Below are 23,661 nucleotides of genomic sequence, written 5' to 3' on the forward strand. Positions count from 1 at the left end.
ATCTCAGTCTGACAGAGACTATGCTGGTGTTAGCATTAAAAGTCCCATGTCCATACAACCCCCTCAGTAGGCTGGGCATGGTGGTTCATGCCTGTAATCACAGCACTTTGGGAGGCTGAGGCAGGTGGATCATCTGAGGTCAGGAGTTCAAGACCAGCCTGGCCAACATGGTGGAACCCCATCTCTACTAAATATTGAAAAATTAGCCAGCATGGTGGTGGGTGCCTGTAATCCCTGCTACTCAGGGAGGCTGAGACAGGAGAATCACTTGAACCCGGAAGGTGGAGGTTGTAGTGAGCCAAAATCGCACCATTGCAGTCCAGCTTACGTAACAGAGAAAGAGGCTCTGTCTCAAAACAAACAAACAAACAAACCCTCAGTCCCAAGCAAATTGGGACAGTTGGTGACCCTGGTGAAGCGTGTGCTGTAAGATTCTTTCCTAAACGATGAGTGGGTAAGAATTGTTCTGAGTCTCTACCTGTTCAGAGTCCTCAATCTTTTTCCTTTTCATGTCAAAGCTAGTTTGATTCCTAGTAGGATTCTAGGTTAAATGACAGTTTCTTCTCAGACCTCTGGAATAGGTCCCATTGGCAGGCCACCCACATTCTCCTGAAAGCATTCTTGACTGTCCACCCACATCAGTCCACAGGACGGAGCCACACAGCCAGGACGGAGCCGCACACCTGCTCTCCTCCACCTTAGGTCAATCCCATGCCCATCTGGGGCGCACTCTGCAAATGCCAGCAACTTGTAAGGTGCAATAGGTCCTTACTTGATGTCGTCAGTAGGTTCTTGGAAAGTGCAGCCTTCAATGAAAGGACATGTAACAAAATCCATTTTTGCTCCTTAGGATGAAATGATGTTGAAGTAAAGAATGTTATTTGAGCGCCTGCTGTCTGTCCTTTTGTTGAAAGTTGCCGTTTCCAAGAACCTAATGACGACCTTAAGTGAGGAATTAGTGTGCTCACAAAAATGTTTTAGAAGTTTTACGCTTACAGGAAAATGGTGAGGATAATGCAGGGAGTTCTCCTGTAACAGAAATTTCTATTATTATTCACGTCTTACATGAGATGGGCATATCCTGTCCCTGTGTTTGAAGACTGAACAAGCCTACTCCCGCGGTGCACAGCTGGGGCGTGCCCCTCTGTGGTGGGGTGACCTGGCCCTCTCGCCCAGTGACGTCCTTATGCTTTGTGTCACTTGAACCATGAAATCTGAGTGAAAACAAAAGTCCATGAACATCCAGGGTGGCCACCAGACGTGTGCAAGTAAGTCTCATGAAACAGAAGCTTCCCTGGATGGGGACAAAACACACTTCCTTCTGCTTGTCGCCATCCCTGGCTCCTTCCACTTGGTCCATCTCCATGACGCGTTCCTCTGCTTCTCTTCCTCTGAATGAAAAGGAAGCATGCCTCGTAAAGACAGCAGTGCTGGGCTGGAGCCCCCTCTCCCCATCAGCACTGATGGTGTGGTGCCTCTTGGCCAGCCCTTCTCTCTCCGCACCAGTGTTTTCTTTCTTCTAGAACCTCCTCTTGGCTGAGGCCTCATGGGGAAAATAGAGGCACTGGGCCCCAGGGAAATGCCAGCACCCCGGGCCAGAGAGTAGCCGAGCTCCAGACTGAGTCATCGCTCCGTGGGCCACAAAAGCTGGTTCGTGCACAGCAGCCGCCCTGGGCCCAAGCAGACACGACAGAATGGGTTTCCTCACACAAATTGAGCTTGGCAGATGTCACCTAAAAGACAGGAATGCCGAAATTCCAACAGAACGACCAGGGGGTGGCTCTGTCCTGGCAGGCTGAAGGCTCTAAGGGACACCATGTTTCCAGAAGGTCAGCAGCAAATGCTGGTGAGCACCCACTCCTCACCTCTGTGACAGGCATATGTGTTGGTTCCACCAGGGTGCAGAAGCCACACGAGCTGCTTTAACAGAAGAAATTCATGTAAAGAACAGCTCTCGGGGCGTGGGGCTGTTAACCAGGAGGGTGTGCAGTGCACGCACTGTCCAGGTTCCACTCAGTTTTCCTCCCATAGTCATCACCCTGTTGGGTGTTTCATGTTGTTGCTGTGAGAACTTGCCATTGCTTGAGTGAGTCACACTGACGTGGCTCCTGCTCCAGGGTTTCCAGTCTTTCTGCTCCTAGACTGACTCAGCGCTGGTCATTAGGCGCTGTCCATCAAGGGGAACTTGCCCTGGGCATGGAAAATGCTGACCAGCTCCCTGTTTTGGAAAATGACCTCATCCCCAGGCTGCCCACAGAAGGTGGAGCATGCCAAAGCCGTTCCTTACTGGTGTGTATAGCACTGTTTTTGTTCTTTTTGTGCAGCCTGTGAAGTGTACTTCTAGAGCTGTCATTTCACTCCTGTGTTTTCCCGGCCTTGGGTGAGGATCCCACGCTGCTGGTAATGAAAGCTGCCTGTTTCCCTGGCTGCTTTCACAGTCCCTCCCTCTTCCAGAGAGAGTTTTGTTTTGTTTTGTTTGAGACAGGATCTGACTCTGTCACCCAGGCTGGAGTGCAGCGGCACGATCTCGGCTCCCTGCCACCCTGCCACCCTGCCTCCCAGGCTTGCCCCGTCCTCCCACCTGTGAAGGGAAAATAAATCTCGGGCCCCCAAACTCAAGCCAAAGGGAAAAGTCAAGTTGGGAACTGGGTCGTGCAAACCTGCCTCCCCTTTTGGTCCCTAAATAAGATGCTGCAAGATGAAAAGCTACATACCTCCCCTATATTTTACCCACGAGGAAATTCCTAGTGAGCTCTGAGATCTTTACTCGGTGTTTCTGTTAAGATTTCACGATGGCAATGCAAATTCACAGCTCATCTTTACAGGTGCAGTCAACCCCTGCCCGACAGACACAAATGCATACCTGATTGTTCCCCTGCCCCATTTGTCTATGTCATCTTGTGTAAAAATAATGCAGATTCAATGAGCCAAAGGCATGACTATTTTTCTCTACCCGCCTCTTACGTGAAAATTGTGTACTTGTCATTATCCCACCCTTTCCCCTTTAAATTTGGAGCCCTCAAAATCATCTTCGGAGAAAGGTACAGACTGTCTCCTGGGTGTTCATCCTCAACTTTGGCAAACAGACCTCCTAAAATGATTGAGACTTGTCTTGTCATTTTTCTCAATTGACACACCTCAGTCTCCCAAGTAGCTGGGACTACAGGCATACGCCACCAAGCCCAGCTAATTTTTGTATTTTTTGTAGAGACAAGGTCTCACGTTATTGCCCAGGCTGGTCTTGAACCCCTGAGCTCAAACAATCTGCCCACCCCAGCCTCCCAAAATGCTGGGATTACAGGCGTGAGCTACTACGCCCAGCCGAGAGAATTTTAAAACCACTAAGGAAATAGTGCCATTGTTAGGAATCAGAGACTTAATGTGCTGTTCCATGTAGTGGTTCCTGTCGTTTTGCTTGCAAAGTTGGCTTCAATTATCTTGAATGATATGAACTGTCAGAAAAGCCCTACAGCAGATGATGGTAATGAAAAGACATCCTTTAGCAGACAGGGAATAGGACTGATTCACTGATGCATCTGAGTTGCAATTTTTGTTTCTAAAAACCTTGTAATTAAATTCCCTGGTAAGAGCACAGTGGCCTTCATAAATAGGAAAACAGAAAAATTGGAGTTGTCTCAAACTGTCCTAGAATCTTAAAGTTCAGGGGGCACCTGGCAGAGGGGAGCCATAGAAAGATGGCAGGGAAGGGAGGGTTAAGGTGAGGCCAAGATAAGCCAAGCAGGACTGTTCTAGTTTATCTTTCTTATTTTGTTCTTAAGAAAACTTGCTGAATGTAGCTGGCTTCAGATCTTCCTGTTTAAAAACAAAAAAGGCAATAAAATGAAACACCCGACGTGTCCTCTACCCTTCCCCAGCCCTCCTGCCTCTGCCTGCCGTGGGTGAGCACTCTTCAGGAAGCCTGGTGGAGAGGCCCCTGCCCTCCCTTGCATGGAGCTGTGGTGGCCTTAGGCCAACAACCATCAAAGAACTCAGGCCCTCAGTTCAGCGACCCGGGGGGGACCTGGGTCCAGTCACCAGCCATGGGCATGAGCTTGGATGCAGAGGCTCCAGGGGAGCTTTCAGATGAGACTGCAGCCCTGGCTAACACTGCACTGCGATCTCATGAGAACGTGAGCCCGAGGAAGGGGCTCCTCCCCCCGGGTGGGATGTCCTGCCTCAAAGCTCAACGCTCTGCTGCTGCTGTCAGTGCTGTGTTTTGAGGGGGATGCCCAGTGCTGCACTGACCAGCTCTAACCTTGGGGACTCTGCAGCCCTGGCCATGGCCTGGGGACCCCTTTGAGGTGACCTTTCAGCACAGGTACTGGGCGGGTACCCACCCCCCAGCCTCTGCCAGACTTTGCCCAAGAGGCACATCCCTCTTTGCTGCACTGTGGACCTGCCTGCCCAGGTACTGGGGCACTTGGTCATCTGGGGGCTGTGACCGTTACTGGGATGAGGCCTGAACTCCAGGTGGAGACCCCTTTCCCAAGCCTGCACTTCCGGGAACCCTGGGACCTCCCAGAGTCCTCTTGACCTGTGTGGCTCTGCTTGTACAGGTTAGAAACTTCTAGTTCAGCTTCCCTGGCTTAGCCCTGCCAGTTTTCCTGCTGAATGCCCAGAGAACTGGGGGACCCATGGCGCCCCTCCCTCTGCCCACTCCTTCCCTGCCTGCCCACGAGGCTTGGCCACGCAGCAGCAGTTTTTCACCTGGCCCTCACCTGTGGGGCCTCCGCCTCGTCCTCAGCTCTCCCTGTGGATTGACCACAAAGTGGTCACTCAGAGTCCCTCAGGGATGGTTTCAGAGCTTCACCGGCCTCACTTCCCCACCCTGCAACTTTCAAAGCCCGAGCGCACGCCTCGCACGTGCTATTCCCGACAGAGAAAAATGTGACCCTATCCAAGTCCTGCCCCAGACACCCAGGAGCTGCAGTCCTCTCCTCTTTCCGTGCAGTGGAAGCTTCTCCAGGGCTTGAGATGCCCACCTTCCCAGCGACTCCTGCCCGGCAGACTCCGATTCCAAACCCATTCTGTCCGCATGGCCCCTGTCCGGCCCCATCTCCCCTGCCCATCTCCTGAGACCTCTCTAAGGCCCCTAAGCTCCTGAGCGGACCCAGCAGGGCCCCTGAGCTCCACGATTCTGCACTGCCTGGGCCTTCACGCCGGAGCCGACCCTGGCCCTTCCCTCCTGCTCCCCAACAGGAGGCCGAGCTGCCCTCCGGGGCCTCTTCATGGTGTGCAGGTGCCCCCCACCCCGGCCTCCCCTCCCCGATGGCCTCTCCGCCCCTCCCCTCTCCCATGGCCTCTCCCTCCGCCTTTCCCCATAGCCTCTGATCCTCCCCCGTCCCCAAGCGCCTGCTCTTCCATCCATTCTCCAGATCTGCACATCACACACACAACATTCACACACATGCATACATTCACACCCACACAAGTCACACACATAACATTCACACATGCACACACATTCATCCACACATGTACAAGTCTCACATACATTCACACACATCCACAGATACACAAGTCACATTCACACACATGCCCACACCTCGACACAACACCCACATGCAACATTCACACACATCCACACATGCACAACTCACACACATGTTCACACGTGCACACATATAACACAAGTCTCACACTACAACCACTCATGCACATCAGCCACACATATAAAACATTCACACCTGCACACACGCATTCATAAACGTCACACACAGCATTCACACATGCACAGCAGCCACACACATTTACACACATCCACATGCATCACACATTTATACACATCTGTGCACACGTCACACAAATCAACATTCACACGTGCACACACATACACATCCACACACATCACGTACATTCACATATAAACATTCACACACACCAGGTTCCCACTCACAACACACACTTCCCTTCACATTCCCATACACACACTTGCACACTCACATTCCCAACGACACACTTCCCTCCACATTCCCCCCACATTCCCACACTGACACACTCACAAACCCCCACATTCCTTGAACACATTTGCACACTCTCATACACGGACACACATGCTCGCTCACTCATGCATTTGCACACACTGATACGCATCATCACACACTCGCACACTCAGGGTCTCCCTGGCTGCAGCTGTGTCCGGGGTCACTGTTCACGTTGCTCAGTGCAGACTCTTAGGGTGGCGTCTACCTCCAGCTCCCAGCTCCAGCCCTGCCCTGCCGCAGCCTCCACTACCCTCCCACTGCCCAGGGACCCCCCATTCGCCCCAACCCCGGCTGCGGTTCCCCAAGTAGAGCTGCGCTGGAACCGCCCGGCTCAGCCCCCTCCACCGGCACCTGCGCCTCTCCCCCCGTTCCCGCCCTCCCGATGGCTCCTCCCCTTCCACCCGCTGCCTGTTTCTTGACTCGCCTTTTCCGGGAAACTCTTCAATGTTTCCCACGTTCTGTCTCGAAATTATTCTACCGTTTTCTCGTCCTTAATAAAACTCCAAAAACCCAACCTATGGAAAAGTCAAAAAGGGTAATTCAATGAATACCCAGTCTACATTTTCCAGTTATTTATCACTAGTTGCTTAGATCTCATCATTCGAAACATGCCAGCACTTCTCTCACTGTGGCCTGCAGAACCTCGGGGTCCCCAGGACCCCATTTCAGGGGGTCCCCAAGATCAAAACGGTCTCATTACCAAGATGTGACTTGCCTTTTTCAGTGTTGACATCTGCACTGAGGGTTCAAAAGAAACTGTGGGTAAAGCTACTAGCACCTTAGCAAAAACGGCCCCGACCTGATCACCTTTAGATTCTTCACTGCTGTGCAGTCAAAAAAAGAAAAAAGTCAATTTCACTTAAGAATGCCCTCAATGCAGTAAAAATGAGTAAATTTTGACAGCACGCATTCTGTGTGATGTAAAGAAAGTGTGCGTAAAGGATTTGTTGTGTACGGTTATCTCCAGGAAAAAGCACATCTGTGGCTGATTGTGCGATAAATGTATCCAGTCGCTTTTTCAGAAACGTCATTTTCATTTGAAATAATGATTGACAAGCTATGTGATTTTTTAAAAAAATAACCAGGTTATAATGCAGTGGCTCAAGCCTGTAATCCTTGCACTTTAGGAGGCCAAGGTGGGAGGATTGCTTGAGGTCAGGAGTTTGAGACAGCTTGGGTAAAATAGTGAGACCCCATGTCAAAAAAAATTAGCTGGGCATGGTGGTGCACGACTGTAGTCCCAGCTACCTTCAAGGCTGAGTCAGGAGGATCCCTTGAGCCCAGGAGGTCAAGGCTGCAAGGAGCCAAAATCGCATCACTGCACTCCAGCTTGTGCGACAGAGTGAGACCCTGTCTCCACTTAAAAACAAAAACAAAAAACCCAGTGAACCTTCTACTTCAAAGAAAACTGACAGTATTTGTGTCCAGTGATAAAATTTGAGTTTTTCAGCATCAATCAGAGTGTTGTAAAACTTATATCCAGTACCATGTGCTTGACAATTTCCAACTTTTGACTTCCATGAGATTATTGGTGATCAATGTTTTATTTATTTTTACAGATGGGGTCTTGCTTTGTCACCCAGTTTGGAGTGCAGTGGTGTGATCTCGGCTTACTGCAACTTCTGCCTCCCGGGTTCAAGTGATTCTCCTGCCTCAGCCTCCCAAGTAGCTGGGATTACAGGTGCGTGCCACCACACCCAGCTATTTTTTTTATTTTTAGTAGAAATGGGGTTTCACTTTGTTAGCCAGGATGGTCTCTATCTCCTGACCTCATGACCCGCCCGCCTCAGCCTCCCAAAGTGCTGGGATTACAGGCATGAGCCACTGCGCCTGGCCGGTGATCAATGTTTTAATATTAATGACAGTTTCAACACTTGAAAGACTTGCAGAACTCAGTTAAAAGATCTTTCCCAAGTAAATAATGCATAAAGTTACAAAATTATGCATATGGGTTAAAGGTCCTTTCTAAGTGAAAGATGGATGGACTCGACTGTAACCTAATACAAGCAGCTCACTCATGCGGGTCCTGATTCAGCATTGCAACTGGCCTTTAAGAAACTACTGTTACTGGATGGAAGGTCTTGACTGCGAGTTGTCCAAGTTCCTGGTGCAGTTGAATAAATACAATTACAGGTGCGTGCCACCACACCCAGCTATTTTTTTTATTTTTAGTAGAAATGGGGTTTCACTTTGTTAGCCAGGATGGTCTCTATCTCCTGACCTCATGACCCGCCCGCCTCAGCCTCCCAAAGTGCTGGGATTACAGGCGTGAGCCACTGCGCCTGGCCGGTGATTAATGTTTTAATATTAATGACAGTTTCAACACTTGAAAGACTTGCAGAACTCAGTTAAAAGATCTTTCCCAAGTAAATAATGCATAAAGTTACAAAATTATGCATATGGGTTAAAGGTCCTTTCTAAGTGAAAGATGGATGGACTCGACTGTAACCTAATACAAGCAGCTCACTCATGCGGGTCCTGATTCAGCATTGCAACTGGCCTTTAAGAAACTACTGTTACTGGATGGAAGGTCTTGACTGCGAGTTGTCCAAGTTCCTGGTGCAGTTGAATAAATACACAAAGCAATAAAAGAAGGGAACAATGAAAGAAGCAAAAAAAAAAAAAAAAAAAAAAAAAAAAAAAAAAAAAAAAAAGCGCAGCTTTATTGTAGCAAAAGTACACTCCACAGAATGGGAGCCAACTTGAGGCAGGCTCAAGAGTCCCCCCTTTAGGGTTTTCACTAAGCTAAAAGAATTTGGTAACACCCCTACGTGCCCTTTAGAGGCCTCCAATTGGCTGCACCCTATGAAAGATTGGCCTGCAACCAATCAGAGGCTGAGGCAGAGACGAGTCTTGTTATCATAGGTAGCAGACTGTGGCCTGAGTGCTGCCTCATGTTGCCTAGAACTGGCTGTACCTGCTGTTCTTTTGCTTATGCCTTAGCCCTTGGTTACCCTAACTTCCTATTCTCCTGCCCCACGACCACTACAGAGTTTGGGCGTGGCATCAAGCACTCACAATTAACTGCAAAGACAGTTCAAATATCCCTCTTTTCAATTACCTATCTGTGTAAGGCCAGATTTTCTCCACATACTTCAACCAAAAATGTATTTAGGTATTCTATCTCCGAGTAACGTTTTATAGTTTTCAGTGTAGAGGTCTTGAACATCTTAAGATATTTTCCTAGGTATGCTATGGTTCGGGTGTCACTGTAAATGGGTTTTATTTCATTTTCCAATTGTTTCTACTAGTACAAACGAATGCGTGCATGGGAAAGTATCTTCAGGCCAAAAAGGCAGAGTCAGGGAGCTATTCTTTCAGTATAAATGTCAATTCTGGCGGACACAGAAAAACCTAAGCTTATTCTCAATGTTAAAATGACAACCATATTTTTTAATACAGCATTTTTCTTTCAAGTCCTAAAAAAACCCCAAAAACACTTGTCTCAAATAAATACAAAGTAGACAGACTAATGCCCCTTTACATACCCACTACCCAGCTTTAACATCAGCTCGCACCAATTGTGTTTGATCCTTGTCTCCACTCACCAGGGAGCATGGACTCCACTCATATTTTTATATTTTGAAGCAAATTCCAGGCATAGTATTGATTCCATCATCACAATTCCCTTATGTATCGCTAAATAAGAACTGAATAGACTCGTGTAAATGACTCTAAACTAGAATATGACAAACTACTTCAGTCATCCACTCAAGTGTGGATGTTGCCCTACTCTAGGTTCTATGCAATATTTTTGTTCCTAAGCAGTTATATTCTGTCCAAAAATTCAAGACTCATCAAAAGTATGTTTAGTGTGTTTTCAGAGATTCACTTAACGTTTTTCAGCAAATTAACTCACTATAGGTAATATCTGGAATACCTTAGAAAACAGTCCAAATGGGATGGCATCAAGTTTCATCTCTCTTAAAAACTCAGTAGTTTGGGTGGCTTCTTGGATCAGTCTGAGGCCAAATCTCAGTTCTAAGCTTGGTTACTAGTATCTGCCATAGGATGGGGGGGCGGTGGCCTGGACAGCACCATGCATTGTCTTCCTGTTCTCACTGTAATTTTTGCAAAACTTCCAAAGCGTAATGCTCTCTCATTGTGGTCTATTAAGTTTTTACAAGAATATGCGTGACGTATTGAATGTTTTAAATAACATATGTAGGCATGCCAGAATGGCTATTTTGGTGCTATAACTGTAATTCATATTCCTAAAAGGCTTACATTAATGAACATTTGCTAAAACCAAAGAAGTTTAGAACATTATGGTTGCTGTCTTTTACGAAAATAAACACCCAGGCACGATGCTAAACTGACATGCAATTCATCCTTCCTCCACAGAGGCTCAGTACCAACAGGGCCCATAAAACTAGAGTAGAAACTCAAAAACGGGAAAAAACACCCTATGAAGAGTGTCCGAAGAGTCAAGTAAAATCTTATAAGCAAACTGAAACAACAGTCAACTTCTCCTTCCTTCCCATTCCTTCCACAGATATTCACACCCTGCTGGCCCCCAAGCCCAGAGAGAAACGCCAGGGACAAACTGAGTGTGAGAGTTTTTTATTCAATTTGTGAAGGACAGTTTCAAAACAAAATGTTAGTAACACTCTTAGAACACTGGTTTGTTCATTTGACATATTCTCTATCTGCACCAATTTTTATTACAAAAATCAAAAAAGTAAAAATTCATTACAATATTTGCACAGTATAACCACTAGTTGCCTAGACAAAAGCTAATTTCTACAAAATCAAAAACTTAATGCAGTTTTATTAAGAGAGTCAAAATTCTCTCAGTTAACTGGGTATACATAGTGGTATATATCTTAAAGCAGAAAACCCCAAAAAACAAAAACAAGGAAAAAAGAAAATACATGTCAAAAGTCAGTTAAATATTTTGACCTGACAGTTCCTACAAATAGTAACTTCCACTACATATAAAGGAATCTGTTACGTGTGGTAAAATTTCCAGAGACCAAGTAGGAAATGTGGAATTAAAAACAGTAAATCAGAACGCAGCCCCAGGCTGGGTCTGCTGTCCATGAAGCCCAAGGCAGTGATCTCCACCAAGGAGGGACCACTGTCTACAACTAAAACCTTCAACCACATGGTGATCTGCAAAGCTTCATTGAAAAAGACAAACGTTCTCTTCTTCACACAAATCACTGCAGAAATCTTTGTAAGGCTGTACCTTGCATAGGGAAATAGTTGTATTCTGTCAAATTCTACAGAAAACAGTGGAAGCAAGCTTTTTAAAATGATGCCCATGTGCAAAGAGATAAATTACCAGGCACCTCATTTACCGCCCCAATTTATCTTCATCATATAATCTTTTAACAAAAGGAAAAACAGCAATATCTGGTGACAGTATTAAAAAGACATTGTTGAGACTGGCATCAGAAAAACTCCAAAAGTACATCATATAAAAAGGACACCTCACTGTAGAAACATCTATGCACTTAGTAAGCCCTACTCATGCACAAACAAGCAGTCGCTGGGAACTTGTCGAAGTTTACTTTTTCAGAAAGTTAAAGTATAAAAAAAATAGAAGTTGTGACATTCATTCAAATTGCTGCTACATTGGTATTCTGAGCTGGCTACCAGGAAGGACTCCTGCATTTCCAAGAGGCTGGCCAGGGTCTCTAGGAGCCGTGGTGCAGGTGCATGGTGCCCAGCATGGCACTGTCGTACCGCTCCTGCACCTTCACGGACTTGGAATGCTCAAGCACACTGTTCAGTTCTGGGATGCTTTCAGCAGTGTCCCCAAAGCCGTGGTAGTGTCCGTAGTACAGGTTATCCCCAATGTCTTCCACCCAGGAAGGCCTACTGGCTACACAGCTACTTGGACTCCCGTTCAGGTGCAGAGAACCACACAACTCAGGGTTAGCTCTCAGGGTCTTCTCTGGCTCCTCAGTCCCACTAATGCAGAGAGAACCCTGGCTACTCGGAAACGGCTGTCCTGGGGCTAATCCACTGCTAATTCCGTTAGATCCTGTCAAGCATTGGCCATTCCTGCTTTCCATCCCACTGAGCGGGGTCGTGGAGGGGAAGTCCAAATGTCCATTGATGACACATCCATTTGTCAATGTATTCGATACGGAGCTACTGTTTTTCATATCTGCATTAAGAAATACACCTGTCACCAAAATTCAGAACCAGAGAGAGGAGAAACTATAAAATGCTTCATTGCCATTACAATTTTAAAGAATTTTAGTTTTGGGGTTTTTTTCCCCTTTTAAACCAGTTCTTTTTTCAAAGTAAAATGAATGTGCGTAAGTAGACTTGGTATTAAAACGTTAACAGTATTTGCCTGCTAAGATAGGAAAATCACATGCATGTCAGTAGCATCAGGTAGCTCAACTGAAAAATGTAAGCTGACAAACACACTGCATGAAAAATACCAACACAGCCCCGAAAAGCCATCAATGAAGTGCTCTCATTTTAAGGCTACTTCCGAGAGCGGCTTAAAAACCGCCCCTGAAAAGGTCCATCAGAACTGAGTGTCAAGTGTTCTACAGAGGGTTCCAATAGAACACAAACTTCTCTAGTTCTCAAGCGAAAATGGAAAAGAAGATAAATAAAGTGAATTAAGGAAATTCTTTGAACTATGTATGACAGCATCACATGAGGTTTTTAAAAAATCTCATAAATCAGGTAGGGACTGTTGACTCTCCCCCGAGCCTCTAATCAGGGCTATGAAAAGGAACCACTAAGTTTTTATTTTTCCAGTAGCACAGAAATCTACGTAGTACTTCTGCCAAACGCCACATGAGAGCACTGGCAGAATACAGAGAAACCGGTGACCACAGCAAGGAACTGTAACGGCCAACAGTCCTATGCTTGCAGGCCTGGGCCAACAGCACAACATGGAGTCACTTCTTCTCAGTCCAGCAATTAAAATGACCAGGGCAGCCAAGGTTTCATTAGGTTACTTTCAAAAACCACCTTTGCTGGAAAAAATGTTGATAGTTCAATCTGCATATACAGACATCTATCAAGAGGGAGATGTCTTATGGGATAAAAAGTCCATCACGGAACATCTGGGCACACCAGGACAGGCAATGACAAGTCATTCTTCTGTATAGTGGAACTTGAGAATCAGTGATATTCATGTTCACAACAATTCACATAACAGTATAAGGGATGATCTAAAATTATCTCTAACTTGGTAATACTAGATTTTATCTCAATGTTCTTTACTACCAAAGCAAAGCATGATATTAAATCTAGAAGAGCTCAGTTCTAATAACTTTTAGAATAAGGACGCAGCTTAAATACATCCGATTACCCTAACACGTCACACGCTGCGCGACTCTTCCCATGGAGGGCCTCCCCTCCATCTCACCACCTGCATACCTCTGACAGAGCTTTCTGATACGTCCTGCAAGTCTTCCTGCCAATAAAGGATCACGGCTTGTTCAGTGAATGGAAACATTATCTAAATATTCCATTAATTGTCCAGTGTTTGGATATTTAAGCAACATAGTTTAGTAATTGCTATAAATTCTTCATAGGACAATAGATTTTTTTTCCCCCAAATTAAGTGATAGCTTTTCTATTTGGCTAAAATCCTAGACTAGAAAACATGTGTTTCAAGGACTAAATAGAAAATAAAAACAGAAATAAAACAAGTTATTTCCAGGGGAAATTCATACGATTTTTTTCAAAAACAAAGTATAAACAATGTTTTCCTAGGTGACAAAACTCAAATATGATGGCAACCCTGACAGTTGTTTATTGTATGTATAGTTTTTACTAAGAGAATAGAGTAAGTAGAATTTTACTTCAGTGCCCAGTTAAAGTAAATCTGTTCTATTATTTCATCTCCAAATCAAGGCTGGTTGGTAAGCTCATGTTGTTACAGAGAATCTAATAAAACTGAGCATAAAACAGCGGGCAGCTCACACATCACAACCTCCAACGCTCTCCCTTCCTCTGCTCCCAGCTGCCGGCCAAGACCCGCACTTCCCTTCTCACTGTCTGCCTGGCCAGCCCCCGGATCCCACGAACATCCAAACACAATGCTGGGGATGAGGTTTCAGACAAGATCCTACTTCCCTTCCAGCCAACCCCATAGAGAAGATCGGGATTTAGAAGCAAGCACCCTCCTATCCGAGTCCTTTCCAGGGGTGGGGACACTTGACCCTCCCCTGAGTCTCAAACTAGGGGCATTTAAAATGCAAAGATAGCTGTACATAGTTGTTCAAAAATGTAGAATTCTTTGGAAATAATTTTGACCAAACAAAAATTTGAACTTCCTCAAGTGTTTAAAGGAGAGCAGCCTTTGGTCTGATTCTCAAAGGACTATGGAGGCAGCTCCCTCAAGCTTCTAGTGGACACGGAGTGCCATGTCCCACCAGGAAAACCTCGAGTAATCTCTACTGATTTAACACATTGTTTATTCAGTCAGAGTGTCATAAATGAAATGACGGGAAACACGGGGTGTATGTACTTGGCATCTGGTAAACGGGATGGGCTGGGTTTTTCAAAAGTACGTTCCAGCTTGGATATAGTTTAACAAAGAACTAATGTCTGACAAATAAAGGGTGGCCACTTCTGCCTATTCAAAAGCAGGCAGCAAGGTCATTTTTAACAAACGCAGGATTTGAGTTCTGTTATGGATCTTTACCTAAGGTCAAATAGTCCCTGACTACAGAAAACCTATTATTTTAAATATACTAAGTGATCTGAATTTCTCTACTGGGAAAAAGGTGACCCCAGCAATTCTGTAGCTTCCAGAAAAATGAACACATTTTCTTTTAACTTTAGTGAACAGAAATGATTTTTTCATGTGGGTTTGGGGAAAAAATACATACTCTTTTTTTTCATCCCCAGTTATGAATTTTGCATAAAGACATAATAAACTAAAAAAAAATCTACTTCTAAATATATTAACATGTAAAGAGAATGGCTAAAAATGTTTTTGTAGTCACCTGAATAAAAGAGCAGCAGAAAAAAAAGCAATAGCTAAATGGACAAATCATTTTAGATATTCTAAATGCTATAAGAACTGAGCTGCTTCTGCCTTTTAAAAATTGGAAATAGGCATACGGTTTTAATATGCTAAAAACATTAATGTATGTTGTGAAACACAGTGTTTACCATTTTAACAGACTCAGAATGAAGACCACAGAAACCAAAGCAACCAAGTCCTGGGTAAAAGATTCCATGCTGGAGTGACCGGGTGGAGTCAGAACCACATTGACTAGTTCTCAGTGTTTACTGCTAGTCGTCCTCTTTGCGGTATATTGGTTTGAAAATATTAACCGTAGCATGTTCGGTATATTCACCCAAAGGCCATATGTCAGAAAATTAAAAATGCAAACCTCATTAAAAATAAGCAAGGCACATTAAGCAACAGCTTCAAATCAGAATAGAAAGATTGCACTTACATTTTTCATGTTCATAGAATATACCCAAAACACTTATCCTTGTATCTACAAACTTGCCCAAGATATGCAAATTATAGTATAACATTTTTAAAAAGACACTGGACAACAAAGTGCAAAACATCTGAGAAAAACTCATGTTAGAAATAATATGCATACTGATTCTTGCAACGACAGGGGGTCTGCATTGCTGACACAGTATATATTTCTATTTCTTTTGGTCCAACAGAACCACTCTCCTGCTGTTTGGTGTCTTCGATCATTGGATTGTTGTTGCAGCTAACAGGAAACTGTCCACTCCCACCTGTTACAACAGCAAACTCCCTATCAACGTGCATTTTGTCAGCATCGTCTTCTGTGTCGCCATTCATGAGTGGCACGGCAGAATCCAAGCTTTGAGCTGCACAGAAAACAAAGACTATTTCAGATTCCTTTGTCTGTAACAAGATAAGTGTTCAGACACACAGTTTACATTATTTTGTGTGGGCACTGAACACTTTAAACAATCACATAAAAAAAAATCGACAGGTCACTAATGAGCTTAGCACACGACTGAAAAACTTCCACAATCAAAAAAATTTATTGACATGTGCAGTGTTTAAAGTCATGGAATTTCAGATACCTATTATAGATTTACTTGATGGCAAAAATTCTAATTTTCTGGCCATTTAGAGGGCATAAAGTGGTTATATAACCTGGAAACAATCCTAAACTCCATTTTCAAATTCAGTAGACTTTAAAAACAAAAAAACATACTACGACAATTCTTAAATTAACATACAATTAAAACAATCCTGATTTTTAAAAAAAATCCACTATTTCCATAACAAAAAAATAATGGAAAGGCTGAAAGACTCAAGACTAGTCTGTCAGCACTGTCCCAGAGTGGCATTTGATCTGAGCACCAAAATACAGTAAAATAATTACACCAAAATACAGAAAGAGTTAAGAAATGTGAAGTTAAAGCTACATGGGCACTTCACTTACAAGATTACCATCCTCTGCACTGTGGAGATGCGAATGCCCCATGTCATACACTCTGCACAAGCACCTCCGCCTCCGAATCCTAGCAAGACTCACTTCTTACAAGCAGCTCCACGTGTCTGAACGGCTTCTAGTGTTTAAAAATGTGTTTTAAACAAAAAGGATTCTAACAAATCACTGTTACACGTTGCTTTATTCATTTAGCATGGCATAAATGTTGTATCAGTTAATTTCAAAACAATCTTTCCTCTGCCCTATGACTGTATTACGATTCACCTAACCAAATTCCCTGCAGCTGTCTGGGCTGCTTAGCCCTTTTCTTTCCTATCATGAACACCACAATTAACATACTCATAAATGCATTTTTGTGTGTATTTCTGGTTAACTCAGATACTTAGAATTATTTCTGGGCCAAAGAATACACACCACAAATAGCAATTTTCAGTGCTAAATACCTCTTTCATATAAACATTTAAAAATAGGGAGAACGGAACTTTGCAGCTTGAATTAGCTCTAATTTTAGAGGCACACAACTCATTTTTGATTATACTGTATATACTAGATCTGGATTATTCTACAAAGATGCTAACGTACAGGATGAGAAACCCGATTTCTGAATTAGTATCTGGGAGAGAAACAGAGCAGTGTGATTTGTGTAGCTGAGGGGATTGGGGGTAGGCAGAAGTATGAATAGGTAGGAGGCCAAAAGCATTCTTAAAATACAGGTGCTTTAAAACCAGAGGCATTAAATGGTGGATTTAATCCTTATTCAAAGCTTTAAAAAATCTTCCACAGGCCAGGCTCCACTTTCACTATGACTCAGGCATGCACTTTTAAGAGATCAATGTGTAAGCAGGGCATCTTTTGGAGGAAAAAAAAAAAAACAAAAAAGGGCTGGGCGTGGTGGCTCATGCCTGTAATCCCAGCATTTTGGGAGGCCGAGGCAGGTGGATCACGAGGTCAAGCGATCGAGACCATCCTGGCCAACATGCTGAAACCCCCGTCTCTACTAAAAATACAAAAATTAGCCAGGTGTGGTGGCGAGCGCCTATAGTCCCAGCTACTCGGTAGGCTGAGGCAGGAGAATCACTAGAACCCGGGAGGCGGAGGTTGCAGTGAGCCGAGATCACGCCACTGCACTCCAGCCTGGTGACACAGCGAGACTCCGTCTAAAAAAAAAATGGGAGCGTGGGGTGGTGGAAGAGCAGATCTCCCAAGTGTGCGAAAGTCGTCCCAACCTCCAGGAGCCTTCATGGCGTGCATACACGGAGAACCTGCAGCCAGGAGCAGATCAGCGTTCGCTCCTCCCACAGGCTGCAATCCTGCAAAGCCAACCACGAACACGGTTTGTACAAAAGGGTGGACTTTGATGGGAATACAATGCAGACAGCTTAAAATACCTGCACACTCAATTGGCATTCAGATGCCAATGTTCCCCAGATAAAAGTGACAACTAGGGGTTACCTGCAATTTCACACCTCTGAAAAGCAGGTTAGAAAACCCCAACAGAGAAGAGCTTCACGAAAGCTGGGGTGTTCGTCTTCTTCAGTAGGCCCAGTACCTAGAACAGTACTCACATCAACAGATGAAGCCCACTCACTAGCCAGGAGAAACACACACAGAAGGTAAACAAAAACAAATCATCAGTGGCCGGCGCAGCCTGTAGTACAACCCGAGGAATCACAACCATCCAGGCAGGCCTGGCCATGCCACGTGCAGGCGCAGGAGGCGCCACTAGGGGGCCGGAAGAGCCGCGTCAAGGGCAGCCCAGGGAAGAGAAAGCGGGCAACACACTATCTCCCAGCAATTCATCCTGTAACTAGAAGGCTCACAGTGGCCAGGGACCTCTCAGAAACTGCTCCATTGAGTAGACGCATCTTTTGTTAATGCAGATGGTTTCTCTAACAAAGCAGGGTAAGAATGAAAGTCTTCCATATTTTACCAATCAAGATTCGATTGTGGGAATCATACCAACAGACACCCTGGAATTTCTATCTCCATAGATATGGCCTCTCTATACAGTGTAGTTCCCACGACCAGCTGTCCCAGAGCCTTGGGTAATGCTGTTTCATGAGTGCTGCCTTCTTCATTCCTAGTAGCTATACATAAGTTCTCAATTGGCTGGTACAGATATTAAGCCTGCAATTATCTTTTTAATTATGCTGTAAGCCATGAAATTAAAACTGGCCTCTCAAAATTTTAAGAACATTGGATATGGACCCGTTCCCTCCCACAACCAAGACCCTGCCAACTGTGGCATTTGCTCCCACACACCTGTTGCCACTGCTGAAGGAATCAATTACATCTTGCATTTGAGGAAGGTGACCTGTACAATTTCAGAAAAACGTCTTCCAACGTCATCAGTTTACTCAGGAAGCACTATCCTTTCCTATCTTCCTATTGACTCTTAAACAATGATTGTTTCTGAAAATGTTAGCATGACCACTTTTTACAAAGGGTCTTTACCTAACTGTAAAAGCAGGTGTCTGTTGGGAAGACAGGCTTCTAGTACACCTGAGACACAACGTTCAGGATGGAAACCTACCTAGGACTAGCTCAAAACCTCCAGCCTCCCTGCTCAGAAATACAGCCGCGTCCAGGTGTGGTCACTGCCTGCCCTCCTAAGCAAGAACTAAAGCCAGCAGAGCATGCCTCTGGCTGAGAAACCCGCATTCCTGACCCTGGGGGACACGTAGAAATGCTCCACTTGGGGATGATGCCCACGGCAACTAAATGGTCTGCATTTGTATTTTCATCTTAAATTTGGAGGTTGCACAAAACCTCTAAAGGCAGTTCCCAGTAACTCTGCAACTATATGAGCTATTCAGGATCCAGCAGCCTGAAACCATGAAAAAAGTCTTAAGTTTCAAGTTCGGGAAGGTCTGCCGAATTACAGAAGTAACGCAACTGGACATCAAGGTCGTGCCACTACAGAGGCTTGTGGGAGTGCTGACCAGGTGAAGACACTCCGGTGCACCACTCATACCGACACACAGGAAAACAGGACTGTAACTGACAGGCATGCCTGCAGATACATGTTAAGGTTTAGGGAAAATGCCTGATCATAACTTTAATCTTACATTTAAAAAAAAAAAACCAAAAAGCACTCTATTAAATAAACAGTCATATTTTGGGATATAGGGGCTCCAATCAGCCAACAGGACATTACTCCCAAGACGCGAGCCATACTGGTTATATTCCCCAAGACTAAAGCAGGAGACATTTTACAAGTCAAAAACTGCCAAGCAGTTTCACACAATGAACTTAGGCGAAGCTTGAGATCATGACCTAGACTTGTAATCTACCTTTTACTGTGCCTCTAGGTGCTGTGTGGAAGGGTCCCAGGTGTTGACCTACAACCCTTGAAAGGTGGCCAAAAGGCCCAGGACCCCTCCCGCCTGTGGCCTTTCCACTGAACTGAGTGAATCCTGCTGTTGCTTCCACTGGGGAAGCCTCAATGTCCTCTCATTAAAGCAGCAAGACAAGACGCTCTGCCTTCCCGGTTTCCCACCAGTCATTACCTGGAACTATTGTTTGTTCCGCTGTAGAGCACATTTTACTCAACTTTTTAAGGTCCTGTTAAAACCACAATGTTTTTCTATTACAAGGTGACCTTTTGTGGGACCCACCAGGGCCCAGATTCCAGCAGTGCAGAGGGCTGGGATGACTCCAGGCAGCAGGAAGCAGCAGCAACCAAGGACAGAGGAAGGCAGTGAGCGCTCTGGAAAGACGAGGGCGGGCTGGGGGTTTGGCTCAAATAATACAAAAGCGGCTTGTGATCAAGTGTGCCAGTATTGGTTTTGCTTCCCACTGGAGTGTCCACAACTCTGCTGAGGACAGCTCAGGCCCGTAAGTTTGCTCAAATGGAGACTTCACAGTGGAAAATGCAGACACTGTCTGGACTGGAAGTAATTCAGACTGTATTTCAAGACATCACATCTTCAGGGATCAAGAAAAAATACTCCTTATTTGAACACAATTAGGTAGGTGTGTTCTATCATCCTGGCCAAATTTTTATAAACAAATATACTGCAAATTTGAAAACTGTCAGGATGTCCGCAGTTAACAGTGCTCTAATATGTAACTAAACTAGAAGGAACTAAATTACAAATTTACTCCTGGGAGGCATTTTATTTCCTCTCAAGCTTCAAGCAATTACCATCTATCATTTAACAAACCAGCCGGTCATATCTGCCCTCCTTTACCAATAGTCTTTAACCCTGTTCAACACGAAGAGTTAAGGACAAAAGGCAGAGATCCTTTATCCAGGTTAAATCCATTCTGGCAAAGTGTTAAAACTTTCCACCAGTAACTTTACCTCTAAATCATCAGGTTGTAGATATTTTTTTCTGTAAGGTGTTTTTATATTCAATATCTTCACAGTATGAATGAGATTCTATGATCAATAATATGCCTATGATTAAAACCGAGCTGTTAAGTCAGTTTAACGCTTGAGATTTGCTGTCACCACAGCCTACTTCTGGGGCAAATGTCCCAATTATGAAATTGAAGTTATTGGGTCAGTTTTTAAACTCACACTGTGTTCCCCCACTTCTTCCCCACGACTCTTGAGCTCAATCCAAAACAATTATCAATCAGCAAAATGAAGTTTTCAGTCATGGAAGGGACTGGCATTCTTTTCTAACCAGGATCACTGAGAAACTTGACAAGTTTCCAAGGAGTACATATAAAAATAATTGCATTGGGTTATTCCTGAAGATTAACCAAGAACACTAGCAAACCTGAACTCAGTTTTATACAGTGCAGCTGGAATCCCAAAGCCCATGCGTCATACCATCAGAGCAAATGATTGATAAACAGAAAACAAAAAAACTTAAAGACTGATACTTCCTTGCACCATCTAAAATGAACAAAATCCCACACTGGGGAAAGTATTATCCCAAGATACTTTCCATCAAAACAAACTGCTTAAGTAACTGGATTTTATTTCACCCTCCAGAGGTCATGTCCACACCTATTATATGTTCTAACTAAACTGCATTTCATACGGATGCAAATAACTTTATGAAAGTTAAAGTATGACTTCTTGTAGCATAACTTCCAAGACAGGTAATATTCAAGCAATACAAAAGGCGAAGTCTTTATTCTTCGCTTAAGATCTTTTACATCAGTTTCCAAAAGAAAATTCCTCCAATTTTAAATACTTGAAGGTAGTTTACTAAAAGCAGATACTACTTTTTGGGGAAGAGTGGTTAACATTCAGACAAGTGTTTTGGCTTTTAAGAGTGAATTTTACAGGGATCTCCTTAAGAGAAAACTTTCTGGAATTACTTTTGTAAATATAAATTCCACACTAAAAGCCTCAATATTTGTAACTCTTAAATTCTAGGAAAATGGAACAGACTAAGTTTTATTGATAAAAGTTATGCAGCCAAGATATCCCTGGCACCTGTAACTTTGTTTTTAAAGCCAAACAAAACAAAAAACCCAGCTTAAACTCTTCTAAATATTTTTATATGTGAAGTTACTCAAAGTATTTTATATGTATGTGTTAAATGAGGAAAAAACAATTTATCTTTTTTTTTTTTTTTACTCTGGCATGAGAACCAAAAACCTAGTAATTCAGATTAAGCAAAACTTAACACACATTTAAACAAAATCAAAACAAGATCCCAGAAATTACAATTAAAATAAAGCAATGTATCTTTAATTCAAAACTAAAAAACTGACCAAATAATGGAAATAATTATGTATCTATTGAAACCAAGAACAATTTCATGTAGAACATTCAGGTAATTGGGAGAAAAAAAATCCTGTTTCAATGATCAAGAATGATTCCCAATACCCAACATACCACATTCAGTATGCAATGTAAAAGGGGCGGGGGGGGAATCACCTTTTCCCACAGGGAAAAGAGTGGTGGGAGTGTGGGTAAGCTGAAGATGCCCATCTATACTCACACAAACACAAAATAGAAAAATATATACAACACACCCTTGTGACGTGTGGGGCAAATCTAAGGACTGTCAACTACACAAAAGAAGCATTAGAAGTTCCAGGAAATTAGTCAAGTCACAGTCAGTATACAAATTAGGAAAACCAGAGATGAGTGGCTTTAAAGTAATGTGCATCTTGGCTGAAATATTTTTACTGTGATAATCACAGAAACATCAGTCATGTACTGTGTACCTGGAACAGTGGCTCAACCTGTTAGGTCTATGTATTACCTGCAACACTTAAGCTGGAGTGCCGGCTCTAACCATGTTTTTTGTCTAAATTAGCACCCTCAGGCTTAGGACCAGGAATGTCTAGTTTGGGAAGGCTGCATGGCGAGTTTAATGTGCAAAATGTGAACTAATCACTGGTCAACCAAAACAAATCCTCCTCCTAAAGGAAGAAAATAAGATCCCCGAAAATCAGCAGGACTCTTTAAACCAAATGTATGTAGTTATCGAGGATTAGGAAACAAGGAATCCTCAGAAATGCTTTTCAGGGTAATTAAGCAGCGTGGTACTGGCCAATTCAACTGACTGTAGACACCCTGAGACTAGTTTTACAAACTCTTCTAGGTGCATTTTGAGTCCAATTAGCATGTTAAGTGATCCCTTTTTAAAAATACTAAACAGAATTTAAGATTTGTCAGCAATAAGAAAATGAAGCATAAATCATTTTTCAAGGACATTTAGACTATACAGTGACATACACGGACAGACATGTACAATTCGTCCATGAGGGCACAAGGCCACTCTACAATATTAACCAGGTTTTAAAGGAAATGACAAAGGATTTTTTTAAAAAGTGGATGCTCTTAAAAAGGCTTTGAAAATACATTAGAAAAAATATATTAAAACATGGTACAGATAAATGACAATGCTGAATATATCACTATTAAAAAAGACCATTTTGAATTTTATGCAGATCTTCATGTCACGCTTATGATTTTAGCATCTTTCCGGAAATGCTTAACTCATAAAAATCTTGAATTTTATAAAACTGTTAAGTTTATACATTACTACAAAAAGTCTTATCACAGGAATTTTTATGGTGACAAGATTTAAGTAGTTGTGAAGTACATAATACTGACATTTTATCAACTTTATAGGAAAAAAATGTTTCACTTGGACACACTCATTAAAATAAGGTAGAAAAAGATGGTTGGTTCATGAAATTTAAAGTTAACCAAAACCTCTAGATTTTTAAGTGATTAACTGATAGTCACTCAGTTTTTCTTATGCTATAACTGGTAGGTTTTTTTTTTTAAACCAACAGACAAAACTGTGCTTATCCTCAGCAAATCTGAGCTCACAATCTAGTTCATTACACTCCCACCTCTCCCCTTCTAT

The 23,661-nt window shown here is 43.5% G+C and overlaps 2 protein-coding genes across 4 annotated transcripts in view; both read right to left on the bottom strand.

Annotated features, from left to right (window-relative positions):
• Positions 1 to 1,033: 1,033 nt before the first annotated feature.
• LOC104679236 (putative uncharacterized protein encoded by LINC00346) lies at positions 1,034 to 2,109 on the bottom strand. Its single transcript, XM_010384728.2, is given in 2 exon segments — positions 1,034 to 1,521; positions 1,524 to 2,109. Coding segments are annotated over 2 exon segments (492 nt in total). The 5' UTR covers positions 1,549 to 2,109; the 3' UTR covers positions 1,034 to 1,054.
• An 8,422-nt stretch (positions 2,110 to 10,531) lies between these two features.
• The window catches only part of ANKRD10 (ankyrin repeat domain 10), a 35,764-nt gene continuing 22,634 nt past the window's right edge, over positions 10,532 to 23,661 (bottom strand). The window contains exons 5-6 of one of the 3 annotated variants that reach the window (XM_030922435.1): positions 15,678 to 15,773; positions 10,532 to 12,102 (exon numbers count right to left, since the gene is read on the bottom strand). In XM_030922435.1, coding sequence (XP_030778295.1) covers positions 11,627 to 12,102; positions 15,678 to 15,773 — 572 coding nt within the window. In that variant the 3' untranslated portion in view covers positions 10,532 to 11,626. Of the gene's footprint in view, positions 12,103 to 15,532; positions 15,774 to 23,661 lie in introns of all 3 variants that reach the window. The other 2 variants (XM_030922436.1, XR_004054757.1) reach the window with 2 other exon arrangements.

The sequence above is a fragment of the Rhinopithecus roxellana genome, chromosome 18 (genome assembly GCF_007565055.1).
Source record: "Rhinopithecus roxellana isolate Shanxi Qingling chromosome 18, ASM756505v1, whole genome shotgun sequence".
Taxonomy (NCBI): domain Eukaryota; kingdom Metazoa; phylum Chordata; class Mammalia; order Primates; family Cercopithecidae; genus Rhinopithecus; species Rhinopithecus roxellana.